The sequence below is a fragment of the Heterodontus francisci genome, chromosome 37 (genome assembly GCF_036365525.1).
Source record: "Heterodontus francisci isolate sHetFra1 chromosome 37, sHetFra1.hap1, whole genome shotgun sequence".
Classification (NCBI taxonomy): Eukaryota; Metazoa; Chordata; class Chondrichthyes; order Heterodontiformes; family Heterodontidae; genus Heterodontus; species Heterodontus francisci.
Genome location: NC_090407.1, coordinates 12,097,271 through 12,121,930, shown reverse-complemented (window position 1 = coordinate 12,121,930; position 24,660 = coordinate 12,097,271). Strand labels below are relative to the sequence as shown.

General features: G+C 40.2%; 1 protein-coding gene across 3 annotated transcripts in view; it reads right to left on the bottom strand.

The window, feature by feature from the left end:
• Nucleotides 1-24,660, bottom strand: part of acot7 (acyl-CoA thioesterase 7) — a 262,472-nt gene that overhangs the window by 118,409 nt on the left and 119,403 nt on the right. For 2 of the 3 annotated variants that reach the window (XM_068017117.1, XM_068017119.1), the window contains exons 6-7: nt 23,084-23,098; nt 17,028-17,114 (exon numbers count right to left, since the gene is read on the bottom strand). In XM_068017117.1, the coding sequence (XP_067873218.1) occupies nt 17,028-17,114; nt 23,084-23,098 (102 nt within the window). The remainder of the gene's footprint in view (nt 1-17,027; nt 17,115-23,083; nt 23,099-24,660) is intronic. The other variant, XM_068017118.1, reaches the window with a different exon arrangement.

The following is a 24,660-nucleotide window of genomic DNA, read 5'->3' as shown; positions in this document are numbered from 1 at the left end:
TTGGCTGTGGGATTGCTTAGCTTTGGCTATTGTATGCTGCTTATGCTGTTTAGCACGCAAGTAGTCCTGGGTTGTAGCTTCACACGGTTGACACCTCATCTTGAGGTAAGCCTGGTGCTGCTCCTGGCAAGCCCTCCTGCACTCTTCATTGAAGCAGGGTTGATCCCCCGGCTTGATGGTAATGGTAGAGTGGAGGATATGCCAGGCCATGAGATTACGGATTGTGGTTGAGTATAATTCTGCTGCCAGTGGGACAGGACATATACCCGGTGATGGTGATGGCGGTGTCTGGGACATTGTTTGTAAGGTATGATTCTCTGAGAATGACTATGTCAGGCGACTGCTTGACTAGCCTGTGGGACAGCTCTCCCAAATTTGGCACACGCCCCCAGATGTTAGTAAGCAGAACTTTGCAGGGTCGACAGGGCTGGGTTTGCCGTTGTCATTTCTGGTGCCTCGGTCAATGTCGGGTAGTCCATCCGGTTTCATTCCTTATTGACTCAAAATGTGGTGGAGCGTGATATGGTATTCAGACCCCAAATTTTGGTTTTACACAACGAGAAATATACTGACAGCATCACTCAACTCACATGACTTTTCATTAAAACAAAAATGCTTTAAGAGGAGCTCTAAGAGAGGTGGTCAAAAAGTGACACATTTTGATAAAGCAAATCAAGAAAAACTACTTCCAGTGATCAGTCAGTCAGTAGCTGGAAGACATAAATTTAGGATCACTAGGAACAGAACAAAGGGAACGGCTAGGAGAATTGTTTTAAAAACAAAAAGCATTGTTAGGACATTGAATGCCTTACCAGAAACAGTGGTACAGCAGAATCCGTAACAACTTTTAAAAGGGTACTGGTTAAATACTTGAGAAGAAAGAATTTAAGAGGGCTTGGAGAAAAGACTGGAAAATTGGACTAAACAGACAGGTCTTTCAGCACAATTGGCTAAATCACCTCCTTCGGTAGTGTAGAATTCTACGCTTCAGATGGTAACCTGCCAGTGTGGGGGAAAGGGGGAACCAGGCAACTGCAAGTTATACAAGGAAGAAGGGAGAGCACAGGAAAAAATAATTTTTAAAATGCTGAAACACAATATTCTCAATGATAATTTACCAAAGTGCATGAGTTTCTCCTCACAGGGAAGGATGTACCAGGTAAGCTACATAGCCAATCTTAGTATACATTTATTGTAAAAGAGATGATAGTTCAGTCAATCTATAACAGAACTGAAACACAAAATCACCATGGGAGATTCTGGTACTTTCACGAAACTTGAGGCCTCAACTTCCAGGGCTGCAATTACTGGTAACAAAAACATTCTAATTTTAGAACTGTAAATTAATTCACTCCTTCAGAGAATATTTTCTAATCACTGCCTGAAGCTGTATAATTAAAAAAAAGGGAACTGCCCAATAATGAACGGTTGCCATGGTAACCAGCTTCTCGGATCACAAAAACTGCACTTCCTAGACTTCAGCGGTGTCAATGTTTTCAACTGATCATAATACCATTACATTGGTTAAAGGGAGTTCTGTAATTATCACTCTTCTTTCCTCCTTCAAAATCTTTAGAGCCTTGCACTGAACCTAAAACTTCCACATTACTTCAAATTTTAAATATTTGAAAAGCAAAAGTAAGTTTTCCCGCCACAAAATACCAATTAATAAGATGGAGTATAAATAGATTGTTTTTGGTTTGCTGCTGTAATTTCCCCACAGAATACTGCTTAATCACAACATACAATGTTCGTTATTTGTTGGATGTTGGCGCTAAGGAATGGTACACTTCCCTTTTCAAGCAACCAGTGTCAACATCAAGCACTCTTGAATCGGATAAAGCACAGCTAGATGCAGAGCACAGATCCCTCTGCTATGGCCCATCAACATGCCTCATCTCTAATCTCCAAACAGTGCTAATTAGGGACTGTAATTCTAAAGACTGCCCAAGCTGATTTCACTTAGGTCCTTAGAGCTAACTGACAAGATGAGTCTTTCATTTCATCCTCTGGGCTGCACTTGTACCAGGTCCAAGAGACGAAAAGCCAGTATCCCGTAGCTCCCTAAACTATAATATAAAGTAAAATCAGTCCCATTCCCATGGTTTGTCGCATAAATATCACATCCAGCAGTATCACTTATCAAATGTCAGGAGATGATTACAGGTGCTGCCTAGCCATCATTATCCATTAGGATATCCTACCTGGAAAATATATAAAATGAAAACAGCAAACAATGGCCTCTTGTTTATCCTAAGAATAGCATGTATTATAGTGTTACTGCCTGCTTTGTAAAACCATCCCAATTGCTCAATGTACTATTGACATAGCAACAGAAAATGTTTGACCTGCTATTCATTTCCATCAGATTCTGAAAGAAAATAGGCAGGTTAACATTTTGGACAGACCTTTCATTACAAACTGCTATGCACTTTCAGCATTTTCTATTTTTCTTTCAAAATATCCAGCATTTGTAGTTTCTCTTTTATCTTGCTCTACTATTGTCTCGCAATACTGCAGACTATGTGTTATTCTAAATTTATACTAACTGTACCAACAAAGGCTTTCACTGCTTTTAGTTCCTTTAGAAATAGTCATCACAGTACCTGAAGAAATTCAGACTAGCACTGGGACCAAATCAAAAGATAGAAATTACAGTCAATAGGAATTGCTGCTCTGGCCCTTCCAGAAAGAATTATTTATTATTCACTTGGCAATTGAAAGTCATTTTCCTTCAGCCTTCAACTTGCAGGTACCTGCTCTTTACATTGCCGCCAAAAGGCTCTTATTGCTTCAGTACCTAATTACATTTAATCAAAAATTATTCATCTTCATCAGTTAAATGCAGGAAGCATAATAGTGTGATCGAGTTTAACTCATCAGCTTTGGTCTGGTACAGGTGATTTATAATCTCCCAGCTGTTGATGCTCGAGAAAAGGTAGCTTATCCAATAACTGGGTTCGACTGGATGCTAAAGCACTATGTAAGAGATTGATCTGGTCATGTTTATAAGACAACCGTGTTCATCTTCAAATATCTAAGCCTTCATTAGTTAAATGATCAACTTTGGAGGCAGTTATCAACCACAAAGAAGGCAATTTTTTTTTTGAAGTGCATCCCACCTTCAAAAGGGACTGCAGGATCTAGAAGGAAATGAAAAACAACTAAGTTTTTTTTTAATTTCAGAAAAGTACCTAATCAATGGAATAGGGCAGAAAAGTGAAGCTAGTGTAAGCAAGTTATTTAAATTTCTTTACTTATCACTTTTGTACTGCAGGGTTAATATTAAATGACTAAAACTACCATCACAAGTGGCTTTTCCAATTTGCTGTAATATTAACTCTACTTTCAGCAAATATAGACCAGAATTCCTTCATGTTGCCTTCAATCTATTTTGAATAGGATGGTCAATAACTCTCAGATTGAAGGCTATTTTTATATTTAATTCGTTACTTTAATAACATTTTGGATATTGCTTAGGTTTATCAGGCAACATCAGTCAAGCACTCGCTTGCGTACAGCATACAAGACATGGGTAAAACAAATAACTGGGCAGAAGGGCACGCAACAGCAATTCAGCTCGCAGTGCTGAGCCAAAACAAGGTTTGGGATGATATAAATATGACAATGCAATGCTAGCACTCCTGTGCCAGATAAAAACTAACTGGGCAATGTTTACAAAGCTAATGTTTAAAACAGATATCAGGCATGTCTTTACATGAAGGGTGATAAACATCTGGAGTAACGTACCAGGCAGGATAGCAGAGGCAAAAACCACCAGGGTTCAAAATGTAACTGAATGTTAAGCTGGGAGAATTAGGATACCAGAGGGATGAGCTTTGGTGGGCGGAAAGGCCTAATCTCAATGTCAGCTTTTCTTATGGAATTCTGAAATGTATTCAAAAGAAACTCGATTCCCATGGGAATTTTTTCTGATTGTGTCTGAAGTTCTTTTTAAAAATTCTACAGGGAGGGCAGATGGAAAAACTGATACTAAATCTATATCGTTATGAGAATGTGGAAAGGCAGGAATCTGAAAAAGCGATCCACAGTAAAGCAGTGTGAAGACTTTTACATTTCAGCTTCTTTTTTAAAGCCTCTTTTAACCTAATTTTCTGGCAGATAGCTCAGTTGTAACATTGCACAGTACAGCTGCATACTGATGTCACATATTTATATGAAAGATTTTGGTGAATGATTTTAAGGAAGTATTTATTTTGACAAATAAGCATTAGATGGATTCTTGTGCTATTGCTTTCAGCGAGGTATAAGGCTTCACTTTAAGATGTGACAATGGGCAGTTTTTTTAAGATAGGTAAAAAATTCACCAGCAAAGTACATTTTTTTCAAAAACCCATCATTTATTGAACAAAATGAATTCAAATTATATTTTTAAAAATACGCATTTCCAGATATAAATCAAGTTGCTTTTTAAAGGTTGGAATATAAATCAATTATGTATCTATTTCAATGCAAGAAAAAACAAATGCGGCAAGTTTGGAATCAAAATACAGCAAATACATTGCAAGTTTATCATCCAACAATTGTAAAGATATGTTTATCTTTTTTTTTGGTGTAGACCCTCTATTAAAACCAGAAACTGGATGGGAAATGGATGGTGCAGTGGTGTTAGACAGTGATCTATTACCTCTGGGACCTGGGTTCAAATCCAGTCCAAATTAATAGACTAAAAGTCCCTTCTGTCTGTTGGCTGGAAGGTTCTGATGTGAAATATGTTTGGCCAGCCTTAATTCAGCTCCAAACTGGCAGCCACTCAGACAAGCTTATAGATAATTGGTGTGGGAAATGGAAAATAAATACTACAGCGGACTTGCTCTTCTGAGATTGGGGCTCAGGGATGTTGTTGGGGTGAAGTGCTATAATTGACCTGACAGTGCATTATGTTGACACAATAAAATGTTCAATTCCTTAGCTTGATGAGCACAATGAAATAAATTAACTTCGAATTATAGAATGATACAGCACAGATGGAGGCCATTCAGCCCATTGTACCTGTGCCTCTGGAGAAAAAAAATGAAAAGAATTAGAAAGTGGGAGGTATCCAAGCCCTTTGTAGGATTGATCAGAAAGGAGAGGAGGGGACAACAGGTGAAGTTAAGAAATTAAAAGAGAAAATGCTGAAAATACTCAGGAGGTCAGGTAGATTCTGTGGGGAGGGAAACAGTGTTAACCTAACCTTTTAGGTCGATTAAGGTCGTCAACCTGAAACGTTAACTCTGTTTGCCTCTCTATAGAAGCTGCCTGACATGCTGAGTATTTCCAACATTTTATCCTTTTATTTCTAATTTCCAGTATCCACATTCTCTCAGTTTTGTATTAGGTAAAGTTAAGATGCAGGGATGGGGGCTTTCAGTGCACCTGAATACTGTAAAAATCCAATCCAATATTAAATAATTAGAACTGCACACCGAAATGGAGTTAAACTGTGAGGTTTCTACACAGCTCCAGAGTAATCTTAGTTTATACAGCACTCTACATTGTGCCAGCTAAAAATCAGCCCTACTGCAACAATATGCTGTTTCTATCTCCTCAAGCAATCATCCTTATGGCCTTTCGAAGCAAGGCTGTCAATTTTAGCACCCAACTGTGGGTAGTTTTGTGCTGTGGAATCAAGCCCACAAGAAAGTGGATTCAGACTGCCCAAATGAATTACACTTAGTAACGTATCAACTTGGGCTGATTGAAAGTATACTGTTCTAAGCTACAGTGCCAACCAGTCCTCCTGATGTATTTGTTAAGTGAATGAAGTGACAGGTTTATGTCCACTGTCAATTACAGTCACAACTCCGTTGTTGGAGCAGATCCAGAAAATGTAACACAGCCCATTTCAATGTTTGATAGGACATCACCTGAAGAGCTCATTCCGTGGCTTTGTGGTCAAATACACTGCCCAACACAATAGGGCAGCCCCTAGGTTTAATTCTTGGTCTGATTTCAGATGGGTCAGAAGGTAGGGTGCTACAATTAGCCTCTATGCATTCAGATTAGGGAGGGGAAGAAAATTAGCCAGGCTCCTCCTCCTCAGCCCAAGCAGTAACTCTGATGGAGAATAGTGTGGCTGGGACCAAATTGCCAGAGCAAAGTATTTCTTTAGGCTGACTGGAAAATGTACAGCTCTTTTATCTTCTTTTGTTTTTGCTTGCTGTTTTTCCACAGGCCGTGTATCAACTGTTTCCAAGATGGAAACCTGCTCACGAGCATTTGCCAATGCTGACTCTGAGCCAACTGCTAGAGATGTCCGCTGATGGTTGAACTATTTAAAGCAGTGAGTATTTGAGTTTTTGCAGACCAGAAAAGCCTCCAGTCCTATCCCCAGTTAGCACTGAGTTAGCATGGATCTCAGCCAGAGGCAGCAGCAAGGCTATGACAAATGGCTTGATCACCTCTGGGTTATAAAAGGGAAAGTTGGACAGGGTTTTTTGCTTACTCTTACACATGAAGAATGTTGATGAGTGACTATGATACCATTCCCCATGAGTGAGCGAATGCCTTCAGGAGGAGGAGACGGATGCAAATTGATGGGGGAAAAAAGTGAACAAAAAAAGAGAAATTACACCTAAGGAATTCATGGGCAATTCTTGCTGAGAAGCTCCAAGCCCCACCCCCACCCCAATCTGTCAGGTCACATCCAGGCCTCTGCTTTAACTCTTCATCGTGACATGGGGCTGAAAATGAAAACTCGAGCAGCATGAAATTAAGCTTGTGTCCTGTTGCTAGCCAAATGCCACACATTAATTCTCCAGTGCACTGCACCACCATGACAGAAGGGAATATACAGAGTTTGCTTTTAGATCTTCCAATCATGAAGAACGATAACTCAGCACATTATCCTGTACAGATTGGACTATTTTATTCATGGGAGGTGCTCATTCGTGATATCAGTGGACAATGTATAGTCAATCTTAAGGCAGAGTAGCATCACCAATGCTGATCAAAAAGATGTTGTTTCCTAACTCATTTCCTGCTGAGTGGGAATCAGCGCCTTTATGCTCTGTGAATAAAGAACAAGTGACAAAGGCCTCGGTACAAAGAAAAACCACTGTAGCCAAATTATTTTGAATATTGCACAAAAGCAAACTTCAAACGAATTCCGTTATCAGCAAGAACTCAGTGCCGCACTGAAGAACTGTTCAGCAAACACGCTGTGAGGTATTGAACTAGAGGCTGAGAAAAGATAATTACATTTTTAATAAAGAATCAGAACAAGAAAGGAACGCAATGTGCAATATTCAGTAAACACACTGCAGGCAGCAAATGGGGGCCATGCATTGATTTATTACTACATTTCCTGCTCTCTATGGAGTAAATGCTTTATGCTGTTCTGTGACTCCTATCCATACGCCATCACCTGCCAACAGAAAGCAGACTTGTAGCAAAGTGACTAATTGTGTCATCGCCCTTCTGCCCTCCAGTTCTTCCCATAATGGAGCACCCAAACATAAACGGTCAGAAATGAACACTCTCCATACCATGGATCAGTGACTCAAAAAATCAACGCTGGGTATCATGCTATATCCTTTTTAACTGATATGCATTAACACTTAAATCATTCACCTTCATACTACAGGATCAAATTCTACTGTGTAATATTAACTAACTTTACAGTACTGTTTCCACAATGCTAGGCTGCACAGCATCACCTGCACACTAGCTAGCTTTATCGTATTGCCCGCACACTACCAGGCCCCACAGCACCACCTACACGCATCAGACCCTACAGTACCACTTACACACTACAGGGCCCTATAATAGGGCCTGTTCCATACCAGATCCAATAAGAGTATTGCCTGCACAATGCAAGGCCATATGGTACCAGAGACACATTAAAGGACAATGAGCCACTTTCATACACCTTATGCAAGGTAGAATAATCTTAAGTCTCCATAACTGTGTCTATGACTGCCACTGAGATAAGGAGGTCAGATTTAATAGTATGAATTCCGATCTCTTGGAATCAGCTCTAAGTAGACGCCAGTATAAAATGGGTTTATCATACTGCCTGCACACTATAAGGCATGGTAGTGTGTAGTAAGTCTATAAGGTCTTATGGTACCACTCAAATATTGTACTACCAGACCTTATAGTGCCACCCCAGTACTACCAGGCTGTATAGTATTGACTTCACGCTGCCCAGTCTAACAGCATTACCAGGCCATCTGATGATAACTGGCAAGTTTCAGCATTTATACTACTGTTCATTTCAATCATGTGTGCAAAGAAATTATGAAAGCGATTTCAAATTACATCAAACCAGTTGCCAGGAAAAAAAAATCTTAACAATGTTCATTTAAAGTGGGTAAACATCTATTTAGTAGTGTTTTATGAATTTTTCCTTCATAATGGATTTGATCATTTCAATTGGAGATGTAGGTTTTATTTTGCTAACTTTGCCTGTCCTGAAGGTTTTAAGTCTTCTGCTAGCATTGTTCCTCTCAGTGTATCCAGCAGTACCTCACCAACTGGTCATTCTTCACGTGAGCCTCAATAGTAAATGTTCCAGGTTATTCCACCATGCAGGGCCTAATCTTGTCCTTACCCATCACACACTTTCCAGCACTGGGTTCATGGAGAGCATATAGATTCGCTCCTGCCCAATACCCAAGTCCAGTGGCCAAATGTAGCACCTTACTGCCACCCTGGCTGAGCACAGACCTCGGACTGAACTTGGTACCAAATGCCATATATACCACAGCTATTCACAGATTTTACTATCTGAACCACAGGGATTACTGGAGCTGCAACATATTAACAGTAAATCATTCAAATCCTTTTAGCCCCTTGATACATATAAAATGTATCCATAATTTTTTTGCCCTCTTGGAATTTGAAAATAGAATTTACAACACTTGGCCCAAGATGTGAGAAATAGGAAAACACCATTCATGATTCCAACTATTCTTTTTAAGTTATAAACTACATTCCAACTACTAGGCTACAATCTAATACAGCAGATATGTAGGAATATTGCATTGTGTCAGGATATTCTAAAATACAGAGTTGATTCAAACTGCTGTAGCTTCAAGAAGATTCAATGAAATCCTGTAAGACACTGCACTGATATCTGAATTTAGTTGGAACGATACACCTGCAGGCCTCCTTGTTGTTTTCAGCAATCAAACCGAGTTTCCATGGCAACAAACAAAAAAGCTCTCCTTGGTAACAGAGAAAAGGTACATGAAATGGCCAAAAAATATGCAACAGCATGTAGATCAAAACTATATGAGAAATTCCTTACCTGTACCATGATAGGGAATACTTAAGTACAAAATGAAATGGAAATTAAAAACACAAAACATTGAAAATCTGAAATCATAACAGAAGATTACGTAGAATTGCATATTACATCAAAATTATAACACAGAAACAGGTCATTCGGTTCGACTGGTCTGTGCTGGTGTGTATGCTCCACACAAGCCTCCTCCCATCCTACTTCAGCTCCCCCTATTTACATAACCTTCTATTTCCTTCTCACTCATGCACGTATCTAGCTTCTCCTTAAATGCATCTATGCTGTCTGTCTCAACTATTTGTGGTAGTGGGTTCCACATTCTAACCACTTTGGGTAAAGAGGTTTTTCCTGAGTTCCTGTTTGGATTTATTAGTGACTAACTGATACTTATGACCTAACTTATATTTATGATTTGATATTCATCGACCTGAAATGTTAACTCTGTTTCTTTCTCCACAGATACTGCCAGGCCTGCTGAAAATTTCCAGCATTTTCTGTTTTCATTTTAGATTTCCAGCATCTGCAGTATTTTGCTTTTATATTTAATGACCCCTGGTTTTGGTCATAAGTATATGAAAATAAATCTAAATATTTAGATGCTGTGGATACGCAGCAGTCCCATCAGTTTCTGCAACTTGAACAGACAGGTTAAGGTTTTCAGGATAAAGGGTCTCCACACACAATGTGAGTCGGTCAGATGCTGTCAGATCTGATGTTCATTGCCAGTGTCTTCTGCTCTTAAACAAGAAATTAAGTTTCACGCACAGATTCTGTTCCTGTCAAAACCCCAGAGTATTCGTTCATTCCAGCCCTTGCTTATATGCTTGAGCAGTTGAATGTGTGCCCGGTTTCGACAGAGAATAGTCAATGCTGTAACACTAACTACTTTTCCTTTTGCTGTCTACTGCTTAGCAGCATTATTGGTAATGAAACACAAAGAGGTAACTTTTCTCTTAAGCAGTGGATTGCCATAGGAAGAAAATATTAAATATTACTGAGATGCTAGCAGCCTCCTGGAAAAATCGCTGTTGCTCAATTCTGCACCATAATTATAGAATCACAAATATTCTCTATTAGATCACTGGCCGGAATTTTACGCTGGGCGGACGGGAGCCAGACTCTGACGTAAATGTCGGTGCCGATCCCGCTCCCACCCAGTCTGGGAATCCGTTCCATATTTCACGGATCCCCAGGCTTTAATTGGACCGAGGTGGGACTTCCACCCGCTTGAGGGAGGAGGTCCCGCCTCAGTGAGCTGCTGGCCAATCAACGGGCCGGCAGTTCTTAGTCTCAGCAGTGTCACCGGGAGCGATGGCCACTGCTGAGACTGCATCCCAGCCGACGGAGGAGGACGCAATGGAACCGGGACAGAAGGTAAGTTCGGGCAGCCTCACCGGGGGAATCGGTCGTGCCCTGGTGAGGCTAGGGTGGTTGTTTGGGGGGAGGGAGGCGTCTTCAAAATATTGAACACCTTGTACCCTCTCTCAACAAAGATTGCTGTCGATTGATAATAAATAAGGTTTAGAAGATTAGAAAAGTCCATAAATGTAATTTACTGAAAGGTTTCTCCATAAAAAATTATTTTAAAAAGAACCGTCAGTATGAGTTGGATTTTCCATGTTCCTGCATGTGGGGCTATTAGATTTTCCAGACTCAATAAATGTAAGAAAGGGCACACACCAATAATGGAGTCAGCACAATTTTCCATTTGTTTACATCTATCGGTGGAAAATCAGGCCGGCTGCCTAACATTGGCACGGTCATCTCTGCCCAATTTACTGGCATTCGCTGCACTCAGATAACCCAATAGGCCCAGGCATGGGATCAGGAAAACCTACCTCCACATCTGTTGATTCCTCTATTCACCTTGGCTCAATAATTATTTTTGGCCCTGTACTTGTGGTGGTTTCATTATTTTCCTTATTGAGAAATCTAGGTGAAGAGCCAAGGCCCATAGTGAAGGACAACATTAAGTATAAAAAGGATGGGATAGAAGCCAACATAAATCACAGCAGGGATTAAGCGTGGGCAAGCTTTAAAAATTTTTAGACCGTAAAGGGAAAGGGAGGATGAGAAAGATGTGGAGTCTGAGGGGTTTGAAGTCCTGGGAGAGTAGGAGATTCACAAGAGGCTGCGGCATAGTGTCTAAAAGTTCAGCCTCTAACAGGCAGAGTGGGTGGTAAGGACTGATGACAGAGAGCAAAGGTTACAGGCTTATACAAAATGCTGGAGGCTATTTCTATAGAACGAGACCATGGTAGACTGGAAGGCGAGAGCAAGGATCTTGAACTCACTGGGGCACGGGCTAAGGTAGCTTTACTGAAATATCATTGTAACTTTGTTAAATAAGTGTGCATTTTCCTCAATGTATGAGTCATAAACAGTTGGAGTCAGTTCACTCTGTCTTTTATTAATTTGCAATAAAATATTTATCATTACAGGCTCCACGATAAAGAGATGCAGACAAAGAACAAAGAACAGTACAGCACAGGAACAGGCCATTCGGCCCTCCAAGCCTGCGCCGATCTTGATGCCTGCCTAAACTAACACCTTCTGCATTTCCGGGGCCCATATTCCTCTATTCCCTTGCTATTCATATATTTGTCAAGATGTCTCTTAAAAGTCGCTATCGTATCTGCTTCCACCACCTCCCCCGGCAGCAAGTTCCAGGCACTCACCACCCTCTGTGTAAAAAACTTGCCTCGCACATCCCCTCTAAACTTTGCCCCTTGCACCTTAAACCTATGTCCCCCAGTAACTGACTCTTCCACCCTGGGAAAAAGCTTCTGACTATCCACTCTGTCCATGCCGCTCATAACTTTGTAAACCTCTATCATGTCGCCCCTCCACCTCCGTCATTCCAGTGAAAACAATCCGAGTTTTTCCAACCTCTCCTCATAGCTAATGCCCTCCAGACCAGGCAACATCCTGGTAAACCTCCTCTGTACCCTCTCCAAAGCCTCCACGTCCTTCTGGTAGTGTGGCGACCAGAATTGCACACAATATTCTAAGTGTGGCCTAACTAAAGTTCTGTACAGCTGCAACATGATTTGCCAATTTTTATACTCTATGCCCCAACCGATGAAGGCAAGCATGCCGTATGCCTTCTTGACTACCTTATCCACCTGCGTTGCCACTTTCAGTGACCTGTGGACCTGTACGCCCAGATCTTTCTGCCTGTCAATACTAGCAAGGGTTCTGCCATTTACTGTATACCTCCCACCTGCATTAGACCTTCCAAAATGCATTACCTCACATTTGTCCGGATTAAACTCCTTCTGCCATTTCTCCGCCCAAGTCTCCAACCGATCTATATCCTGCTGTATCCTCTGACAATCCTCATCATTATCCGCAACTCCACCAACCTTTGTGTCGTCCGCAAACTTACTAATCAGGCCAGCTACATTTTCCTCCAAATCATTTATATATACTACAAACAGCAAAGGTCCCAGCACTGATCCCTGCGGAACACCACGAGTCACATTCCTCCATTCAGAAAAACACCCATCCACTGATACCCTGTCTTCTATGACTGAGCCAGTTCTGTATCCATCTTGCCAGCTCACCTCTGATCCCGTGTGACTGCATCTTTTGTACCAGTCTGCCATGCGGGACCTTGTCAAATGTTTTACTAAAGTCCATATAGATAACATCCACTGCCCTTCCTTCATCAATCATCTTCGTCACTTCCTCAAAAAACTCAATCAAATTAGTAAACTTTCTAAAAATAAAATTACTGACAGAAATGTTAACAATCCATAATAGATTTATGGGCACAGGACAGGGGGTGAATCTAGAATAAGAACTTACTAAAACAACAGAGCACAATCTACCTTTAATGTGACAGATGCAAAACCTCAAACTGTAAATTACTGTCACACCAAGTGGCACGAAAGCCCAGGTATTCTGATAAATGCTATTTTTAAAATAGGTGGCTTCTGTTAATTTTAAATAGGCTGAAGCCAGCATTGAAATAATGGCATAAGCAAATGTGAGCTGTAGTATCCATCAAGCAGCTAATATCTTTGTTTCTGTGGAGATACCAAAGACTCTAAATTTGCCACGATGACTGCAACACAATAAAAATGTTTGTGAAGCTAATGAAAAAGGTTTGCCAAAAATTTCAGCCAAATTTAGCCCTCAGCTGGATGACACACACAGGCACTTCCTAGCAGCAGAAGCAGGACAGCAATCAGGATCTGCGATCCTGGCTGTTTTTCACCTCCCTGCCCCACCTGCCGAGCTACTGAAATCAGCTACCATGCTATGAAATCAAAGCTCGGGCCATTTTACCATTACACTGGTGCAAGTGCAGTGGCTAAGGAACTTTACCTGCCATTAGATGTTCTCCTGTTGCTTGACAATTTTTTGCCCTGATTTTGGTCGGGAAGCCATCTGGAAATGTGTTCTAGCGGGAGGGGGAGGGTGGGGGCAGAACCTCAGAGGCCTCTGTGCTGCTAGTTTAAATTGGGCAAGAAATTTAAAAAAAATTAAAATTATACCTATGCTGTCATAGCAACGCTGGATACTGGAGCCCGACATCCCCTGTGTACAACATTGCTATAGCACAAATGACAGAAGATACATCGAATTATTTTTTTTTCATTTGCATAACATTTCATTGCACTTACCCATATATGGGCAGACATATTGTACAGCCCTGGCACAACTCCAGCAAAAAATCTAGGCTACTGGGTTTACCATCTGAGCAATCGGGGTGAGCACCATCATTTTTTCTAATGAAAAATACACCGCTTTAAAGAGACTAACATCAGTGCACCTTGAAACAAAAATATTTCCAGAAAATTAGAATTCTTTTATTCCGTTCTTTTCTGTTTACTTTTTAAAATATTTTAGTTCAAATAGCTAGCATTTGGGGAAAATAAAATGAAGGCTGAGTTCAGGATGCCTATTAACCTCTTCACCAGAGATCACTTTCAAAGATTCTGTTGGAAAAAGGGATAAATCTTTCACTGTGACAATACTATAAATGATGGATGGATTACATAGAAACCCCAAAGAGCATGCTGTTTTGTTGGTAATCCTGTTTCAATTGCCTATTAATTACAGATTAAACAGTATAAGGGATCAGACCATCAAGGGACAACTTGCCACCTTAGGGGCAGTAATGAATCGGTGTCCACCACAGTGTGAGCGGGAATAGTTTCAAAAAGGTCTCTGGCCTTATCTCTGACAAGTCTGACAGACTGATTGGTGTGTTTTCCCAGGGTAGGTAATTAGAGAAAGCCACAAAGCACTGCCTCTGCAAACATTTCATACATTTACAGTGGAACTTTAATTTGTGCTTCATCAGTTCAAAGGAAAGTCAAGTCAATATTGTTCTGGATGTGGCCAGCTTCTCCCAAACTGTTGATGCTTCTATAAGTTAAATACCCATCAGTGATCATTTGCAGCTTAATTCTGAATCAGTGAGGTTAAAGGCTGCAGTTAAGTAAGGGAGGCTCAAAGAATAGATAACTGTTGAATAATGCGGGTTACATTTACATTTTTAATTTGCCCATTATTCCTGCTCCCTAGTCACATAGGACACACTGAGGGGTTGAGAAGATATCAAACCCCAAGTTCGAGCAGTTGAAATCATCACAAATCACTGAAATGTGTTATTATCTTTGAACAAAATCCAGTATTTGCTTTACATTTATTCTATTGCGAGTTATATTAAGGGCAAGGCCATATCGCAGGACATAAAAAGAATAGGAGAGGAAATGAGATAAATCAAGCAGTGGTTAAGTGATATTAAATTTGAGAACTTTAAATGTCTTTTGATTTTGGGAGCAAGGAAGACTGAAAGAGGTTAAAAGGTTTCTCAGTTTTGAAATGCTGGCAGAAAAATAATTTTGAATAGGAAACAGTGCAATGAGACTTTATTTTAATACAATGAGAATGTGGGGGATCATAGAGGACAACTCATTTGAAACTTACAAGGAACAAGAGAGGAAAGTTTACAGGAGCAATGACCATAGTAGCATCAGCAAAATAAAGAGGAGAGAAATATTGCTAATTTAAAGGGGAAGGAAAGTCTAGAAAAGTACCTTTTGTTCTTTGATTTATTGTTTTTGTCAGTGGGCGTTTTTGTTACCCTCAAGTCATGTCTCTCTCTATGTTCGACTTCTGCAGTGAGATCAATGACTGGAAGCATCACCTTGTATTCCAGAACTGTTGTGTTGGAACAGCAGGGGCCACAACTTCAGATCTGCCCAAGAGCCTTGGGGGCCTCAGTAACCTTTGCTATTGGATGGCAAAGCAACATCCCCAATCAATAGCTCTTCCAGGGCATCACAGCTCTGAGGTAGGGGTTTCCAAACAGGAATTAAACTGATGGATTTTTAAAAAAAAATTATCCATAAATATTCTCCTGATGCTAATATTTTCTGTTAGAAAATGGGAGAGTACCTTCAACAAAAAGTACTCCAGCCTAGATTGCCCATCCCCTCGAAGACCTGTTTCTCATTAAGCCTTTATTGTATGGGGTTTTTTTCAGCCAAGCATTGAAGTCACTGAGGTTCATGTTCCTTTGTTTGATACTGTTCGTGAAAAAGTTGGTGTCCGCATAAAATTGAGTTTCCCCAACTTATTGTTTGATTATATTAGCAAACAGGAGAGAATATCCTCCTACTGATGTTAACCTACAGGCATCAGCTGCTCAATTCTGGCAGCAGTAATCACCGGTAGCCAAAATAGAAATCTGTTAGTCTGATACCATCCAACAGTCACATGGAAACTAGTCTGGGTGATTTTGCCATGCTTCTATGAAGAAACAAACAGCCTGATTCAGGAATGGGCAGAGGTGTAAGTCTCTCACGCAGAGGAAACTAATTCTCTGGAGACAGCAGAGCCCAGACATGCATCATCAGTACATTGAGGAAACAGCAGCAGGTTGCTTGGACTTCAACGAACATCTGTTGCCGGTGTTTGAAACTCACTGAGGCACCGGATGTTACCTCGCGTCTAAACTATAAGTAGAAGCTGCCATGCAACTCTTGTGACAGCATCATTCACAACTGATAATCTCACCTGCGGATCCACTAATGTGATAAACTGGTCACAAAAGCTCATATGGTCATGGCAACAATTTAAGTTCTTCCATTCTAATACAGCACTATATTCCTTATCATTGTTCAAATACACAATTATGATGGTGGTGACATTGCTGCATCTTGTGTGAGTGCTTTACTTGTGTACATCGATAACCTTGGTTTAGTTCCAAGGCAATTCCTTTTTGCCATTACTCCCTCTGGGGGAGGATTGGTCTATGCTCTGCTCACTAAAGGGTAAATTTTCCAAGAGTCCGCTCTCCAGTGCTTGATAGAAACACAAATCAGATAATCAAGTGCGGAGGCAAGTGTGCCTGACTTGATCCTGACATCCGAGCCCGATTCTCCAATCTCCATTCTCAGCAAATGAGACCCCATATCAGAAGCAGAGTCTCCTAAAACTACTGCTATATGTAGCAACATTAAAAAAAAAACCTAGTCATGATTTTGCTACACAACGAAGCCAGAGAAATCCTTGCCCCTCTGTTGCAGGTTACTTTGCTAGACAAAGTGCTGATGCAATGGAAATTCTACAAGCTAAAGCCATGTCTCAATGCAAAATGATATAATCAGATCGCTGGCAGAATCCTTCAGTTGTGCAAACACCTACAGACGGAAGTGTTGTACCTTCTACATTATCCCCTTAGTGTACAGTGCTAAATGAGTATTTATCAAGTATTGTAGCCATTGTGTTCAAAGTATCAGATGGAACAGTACAATACCTCCTTGAACAAATTTGTGGAGGGCACAGTCCGATGGTCCCACAAGGTGAATCAGACTAGATTGGCTGTATCCCACAGTAAACGGCTCTGCAATAGAAGTAAGAGAAAAATATTCAGTCATTGTTACCGGAACAGAAACACACTCTTCAAGCAGTTTGAACAAAAATGGACTATTTGGTAAATCGTCAAGGTGACCTCCATTTCACTTTACACCAATAATGCTTTCACATCACTATCTGCTTTTCAGTGTATCAATCGAAGGCACTCTGCAGCAGAATTCTATCATGATGCACTGGAAAATAGAATCAAGAGCAACAACTTGCATTGATGTAGTGCCTTTAACAAGTGTGCAATCAGACAAAAATTGGCAAAATCATAGCTATTTCAGCAGGGGAAGTGACAAGTTAGCCCATCGTTTCTGTGCTGACGTTGGCTCCAAATTGGCGCTTTCTGTCCCATTTCTCCACTCTATCCCCGCGCTCTTTAATAACTAAATGAACACTTCAAAAAAGGTATCATTTATATCGTTTGATTGACTCAGCTTCAATAGTCACTGGCAGTTGACACATTCCATGTTCCTTTATCATAAAAATATTGCATTTACCCATCCCTTCATGCATCCAGTACTAACCCTAAATTTATGCCCTTGTTACTATTTCACTTACCAGTGAGCATAAATATTCCATGTTTTTACCCTTCCCTATGATTCCATACCCCTTTATAATGGAATGTCTGAAACACCAGTGTAAATACAGAAATTTGTTCCTCTAACCTCAAATTCCTGACATTTAGGGGGTGATATTCAATTTTATCACCCGAAGGAAAACTTGGCAGATTGGATCGGATCATGTATCTGTTTTACAACTTGTCTGATTTTTATCCTATTGAAATGAACTGGATGAAAATTGGGGAAGGTTCTGGTCTACAACAGTGGAGAATCCATTCCACTAGGCTACTGACCAGACAGCAAGGTTGAAAATTACGCCTTTACTATGGTGTTTCTCTGACATCTCTACTTTAAATTCATATCAAAACAAATGGCTGAGTGAGTAAATGCATTGACCAATGAGATACTGAGTCAAGAGACCAGAGAGGTCCCAGGTTCAATTCCCCATCAGTGCTGTGCTAGCTGACATCAGCCAGGATGCTGTCCCAATTAGGTTCAGCAGATCTCAGCTGCAGATGGTTAAAATCAATCTTGGTGCTTGCTCGTGATAAGTATTCTGCTCAGCCTGACTGCAAGGTGTACTTGTGCAGAGGTCAGATGAGGACATCTAGCTCAATTATAATATTCACAATTGAAAAGCCTGGCAATACCTACTATCCATCCTCAGGATATGAAGTATGGCCAATTGGGCAAGGTACCAAATGATTATCAGCATCTGTGAAACAGTACCTCATCGAGAATTAGCATCTTCAGGAGAGAATAAAATATGCAAAAAAAATTCACATAATGTTCTTCCTTGCCTGTGGAACTGCAAAGTTAAAAAAATTAGCTGTTTAGGATACTGCATTTTTGCAAATACCAAAATTAATAGATTGGATATAAAGCTACGTGCTCAAATGCAATTTGTCATTGAAACACACAAAGGAAACAGTGAGAAAACCCTTTTATTTTAACCAGCTGGGCTAAAGATCTTTATTTTCATCTGCTTTGTCCATGGATCACTCAGCTATATCAGAGTACAAGATATCCTGTGCTACACAGATGTTAATGATCTGGTATGTCAAGAAGCGTGTTGTATTTTGCAAAAAGTACTTTCGTGTCAGAGCTCAATTATAGAAGTTATGGAAAAAGGTTCAGGTATATAAAGGAGTGAATATCAGAGCCACCTCCAGGCGCGTATCCATTGTCTCTCGAGATAAGGAGGCCCAAAAGAAAAAAAGAAAGAATATCAGAGCCACACAAACAGCAAAGATCCCAGGTTCAACGCCCAGACTGTGCTGAGTTTATTGACCACAGGGAGGTCAGCAGTATGGGTACTACAATTAGTCTTAATATCCAAGCTTGGAGGAGAAAAATATCCTGAGCTGGTTAGTGCTCCTGAAAGCCGTCCAGTAACTTCTGCTGCCCAAATTCAGAGCAAAACAACTTCTTCCCTGCCCAAGAACATACCTTAACCCAACCTGAAAGAGGCACCCCCAAATGCACTAGTTCAATACTTTCACATCACCACATCAGCCATGCTTATGGGATTTGTGAATGAGAATGCCAATTTGCATTGTATTGTAGACTGGTGTGTTCTGGAAACTAGATCAACTATTCAGTGCATACACAAAATTACAGATTATAAAGAAAATCAGACTTTCCGGATTGAAACCCAAATCCCAGAGGTGAAAGAGCAGAAGAAAGTAAGGAATGAGAAAAGGCGAATCAACACATTAAACTCAGTCCAGACTATATATGATCCATTATATCATGGACCCTGCCCTGTCCATTTAACTTCTATATAAATACTTTCTGATGCTCACTACTTCACTATTCAACCCTAGTCTCCTGACTTCCACAAACAACTCACCTAATCTACTACTAAAACTACAAATTGCATTTAATACCATCTTTAACATAGAAAAATATCCCAAACTGCTTCACAGCAGAATAATCAATAAAGTAGGTGCCAAGAGATTAGGAGGAATGACCATAAGCTTGTCCAAAATCATTGAACCAAGCTAGCAAGGGCAGTCCCAAAGATCTGGACAATAGAAGAGGGAGATGGTTCGGTCAACTGTCTCAAGTGCTGCAAATAGGTCATGGAAGACAGGGGCGAGGATCATGGCCACAGTTACAGAAGATCTTATTTGTCACTTGAGTAAAGGCTGTTTTGGTGTAGTGACAGGAGTGCAAAGCCATTTGGAGAATTCAAACAGGGAGTTGAGGGCAAGATGGACACAGACTTGACAGGTGACAATCTGTTCAATGTCTTTGGCAAGGACAAGAATGGTTTTTGGGGGCTGGGTGGGTTGTTGGCTGTTTTTAAAGTGAAGGGTGAACCATTTACAATGTCAGCTAGCATGGGAACTAGAAACGGCAGTTGGGCGGTCAGCAGTTTAGTGGGAATAGGGTGGAAATCATGGAGATGATGAACTCAGAGAGGGCATGAAGGGAGATGGGAGAAAACTAGAAAGAGGTGTGGAGTCATGGCTAGGGACAGGGGAGATATTGGCTTGATGGGCAACGGGTGGGTAAGTGGGGGAGGCAGTGGAGGGATCTGACACAGCACTCGGTCCGCTCTTCTTTAAGTTGTTAATTCTTAAAGTCCATAATATGCTTAGAGTGAGGGCGAGGGAAAGGCCATGTGAATATGGTTCGTCGTGGCATTTAACTTAATTTACATCCTTTTATCTTTTGCTTTGTTAATTACTCACATTTCCATTTGTCCAGTGGTCTGTATCCTGCTACGTTAAGCCTTTTTTTTAAAGAAACAATGATCTAACATTTTCTGAGGGGAAATGGAATGCGGCTCACGTACACATAGTTTGAGAAAAAATGGGCTGTAAATAAATACAAATTGTTTCAATTTTGTTTTAATTAATTTTCATTGCCCTTCCTTACCATTTGCTGTCAATCAGCACCCTTCCTACTCAGTTCTGCACAATACGAGTTGAGAGCACACTGAGATTTAAAATGCTAATGCTGTTAACTATCAATCTCCTTTATGAGAAAATCAAATTTAAATTTATGTCTAAGCCTAATGTTTCTTTTAATAAGTTTTAAGTGAAATTAAATTATCTCTTACATCAACTGCAATAGCTCTAAACTCCTAAGCCCGGTCCCAATTAAGTTAGTGTTCAGATGGTTAAAAGCCAAGACAGAAAGAGACAAATTAATTCAGAGTATCATAACAGAGTGTATGTCATTCCTTGTAATCAAGAGCACCCATAGTGAGATCACCTACAAATAAGTGATCGAGGACTCAACGGTTACAATATTATCACAAAGTATTTTCATACGAAGAGCGAACTACTGAGTCCATTCAAAATAATGTTTATTGTATGGCTTCAGTGAACGTCTTCAGACTTCAGTCATCCTCACTAGAATCAGAGCCATCCGGCAATACTTGTTGCTGGATGCTACAACAAGGATAGCCAAACTTATTGGCTTCATGGGCCACTCATGTGCCATCACAGAGTTCTGTGGGTCAAATATAAATAAATAAATAAACAAACAGGTGTGTGGGCCTGGCAGACTGAAAACAGCAACTCTCTGATTGGTGGATTTAGATTCTAAATCAGTCAATGAGGGAGTAGTAATTTCCAAATTACCAGGCCTACAAATTGAAAATAACTAAAATGAATAGCGGAATGAATAGAGTTTAAGACAGTAATCATACAAATGGGAAATGAGTCATCAGGGATTGGAGCTTTGTGAGGTGGATGACCAGAGTCCAGTCTGTGTTCCCCAGTTTGGAAACCCCAATGCAAAATTACTTGGGAGCTTTCGGCCCTCTGAACTACGCTTTGGTCAAAATGGGGGTGGGCCATGGAGTTTTACCTTGACTGCATTCAGGTTAGGTCAGGTGAGGGACAAAAAGAAAATAAAATGAGCAAAGTAATTTAAGGAAAAGATATATATAAAAGCAGCATACCCTTCCAGGAATGTGGTCTACAAGCCACTGTGCGTCAAGACCAGAGAACAATTCAGCATACAATGGCAATCACGCTCAGAAGCCATAAGGATAGCTGACAAATGTTATAAGGTGCCTGTAAGAATGCATTATAAGTGTAATATTCTACTACAACAAACCATTGTCAGTCATATGGCACAAGACCTCTTCTGCTGTGACAAAGCTCTCCAATTCACTAACAGATGAAACAAAACAATCTATTTTTCAACTGTATAAGCTGTATAGGAAACGCAACTGGATACATGGCATATTTTGAAATGATTTTGTAGTCACAATGTTCACTTGGGAATTGCAAAAATGCACCATCCCACACTGCACAACATTATCTAGAGACCTATCATTCTCTGCCCAGTGGCCTGCCCAAATTTAGCAATTAAGTGGGTTCAAGCCCATGCCCTACAGCTCTATGGAGCCCCATTAGTGTGCCAAACCATCTAATTGTTCTTGGGACCAACCGTAAGTTATTATTTCTACTTAAAGTATGGATGACAGGTAATAAAGCAGCAGTATTCCAATGCCTTTCTCCCCCAAGAATTAATTCCTCTACACTATGCCCACTTGTCTTGGTCTCTGAGACTAGGCACCCACTGTGGGCAAGAGGGTGAATGGATGACCGTGTTCCAGGTTCTGTCAATTGCATTCTGAACCAGTTACTAAGGAGTGCTGAAAGCCACCTGAGGATGACTCTCCAATTGTTGCCTTCCTTAACTAATACTTCTTTATGAGGAAAAACTTTTTCATGCAGTGAGTGGTTAAGGTCTGGAATGCGCTGCCTGAGAACGTGGTGGAGGCAGGTTCAATTGAAGCATTCAAAAGGGGAACTAGACAGTTATATGAACAGAAAAAATGTGCAGAGTTATGGGGAAAAGGCAGGGGAATGGAACTGAACGAATTGTTCTTTCAGACAGCCAGTGCGGACACGATGGGCCGAATGGCCTCCTTCTGCACTGTAACGATTCTGTGATTCATCTTACTTCTTTCAATCATGATGGTATCCTTTACATGGTCTTGGCCCTTCACCCAGGTTTCTCAAAAAGAATTGTCCTTCTCCCTAAGAGAAAACAAACAGTTCCCATTCACTACAATGTCTGATCTCAGCTGGAGGGGTAAAATGAATTCAGGTCCCATCACTCTTTGGTGGCTTTAGTGATGCTATAATTTCTGGGATGAATAACACCAGAACGTTTCTTTCTTTAACAAAATCAGATCATCAGACAGGGCATCAAATTTCATATTTAGTATTCTGAATAACATGTTTTATGGAGAAAAATAGCAGGAACTTTATGTAATCTCTCAGACAGAATATGAAGCAGCAGTCACCTACACTTTTGCTCCTGCATCTTGAACTTTGTGAAGTAAAATGTAGATTAGCTGTACTTACACAAAAGGAGGTTCAAAGAACCGGTAACAGTAGAATGAGGCAAAGCTTACCTTTAGATTGTCGGTCTGCCAGGGAAAGTAAAAAGGAAAAAAGTAAACTAAGGTTAATGTAGTTCAAGGGAAATGAATCCTTTATGTATTACTATCTTAACTGGCTAGAAATCAAACATACTTCACTTCCATTAATTAAATATTCATTCTATTTTGATCTAATTCAAGTTAGCTGTAAACTGTGGCAGAAAGCTCTGTGTAGCATATGTGTCCTATTGCGCTCCAGTGGACAGCTGTTACAAAAGGAATAAGAAATAAGAGGCTCAAAAGTACAAGTAATAATGAATGAACGTTTAACATGTCCACATGATATTCCGTCCCTATTTTAACCATGGATTAATGCTTCTGCTAAAATAGCTGATAGCAAAAATATATAGACGTTACAACACAATACAGGTTATTTGCTCCAACCAGTCCATATTGGCATTTACAGTTGTACTCACTTTTACCCACCATACATTCATAAAACTTAACAACCCATTTTCCTTCTTGATGGGAGCTAAACATTGCCTTGATGTATCTGCCAATTGTCTGGCTATTTCCTCAGTCCAAATCTCCCTGTAGCTTGTTCCTATATTCTATCATATTAACCAACTCTGTTATTGTGGTGTCAATCACCTACATAAATAAGTCATGGCCTTCAAACTAATTCACTTCAAACTAATTCACTTTATTCACTTCAAACTAATTCTCTACCCAATTATTAAAAATAAAAACAGAAAATGGTACAAATACACAACAGGCCTGTCAGGACCTGTAAAGACGAGAGTTTATAACATTCATGACATTTTGAGGCACATGATAAAGCATTCTATCAATTCAAGTCTTTTTTTCCCCAGGCGAGGGAGAGAGAAAATTGGAAGGTGGGAGGGGAGAGGAAATCTTGTGGCTTCTCACTATGATTCCTAGGCTTCTGGTTTTTATTTGTCCTTGTTTATCAAGTCCAATTTTCTGAGTTCACGCTGCTACCAGGGAGACTTGCCTGCCAATCACACCTAACAGAAAATCATGGACAGCATGTCCATGTCCAACGGGCAAAGTTCCCACCGACAGTGCAATCGCAAAAAAATTGGCCCTATAATCTTCCATTTTACCTCAGTTCTTTCTCTGTTTTGCTCTTCTCTCATGTATGTGACTGAAAGTTATAGGCAATTTTAAAACAGAACACCTTTTAAATAAAAAATAAATATTGCTGGTATGAATTATTAATCAACATTTAGTGTATTTCAGGTGAGAATATACAATAGAACATTATAAATACCACTTATAAATTTAAAGATTTATGAGGAAAACAATTCATTTTGCAACTACTGCAGTCTAAAAAATTATGTGGGTCTTAGTCAAAAGCAGCGTGAGTAAATGCCATCAACAAATGACAGTAATATAATTTGTGGGGAGTAAAAGCAAATCTATGACTATAAATCCAAGGAAGTGTTGCTGGCATTTTATGAACCATTAATGAGACTAGATGTGCAGTATTGCTTCCATGCGTGTCAACATTCTTAGAGGCGTTAATATTGAGGCTGGGGCTGGGAGAGCAATGCTTAAGTGGAGACCAATGACCTGAGAGAACATTT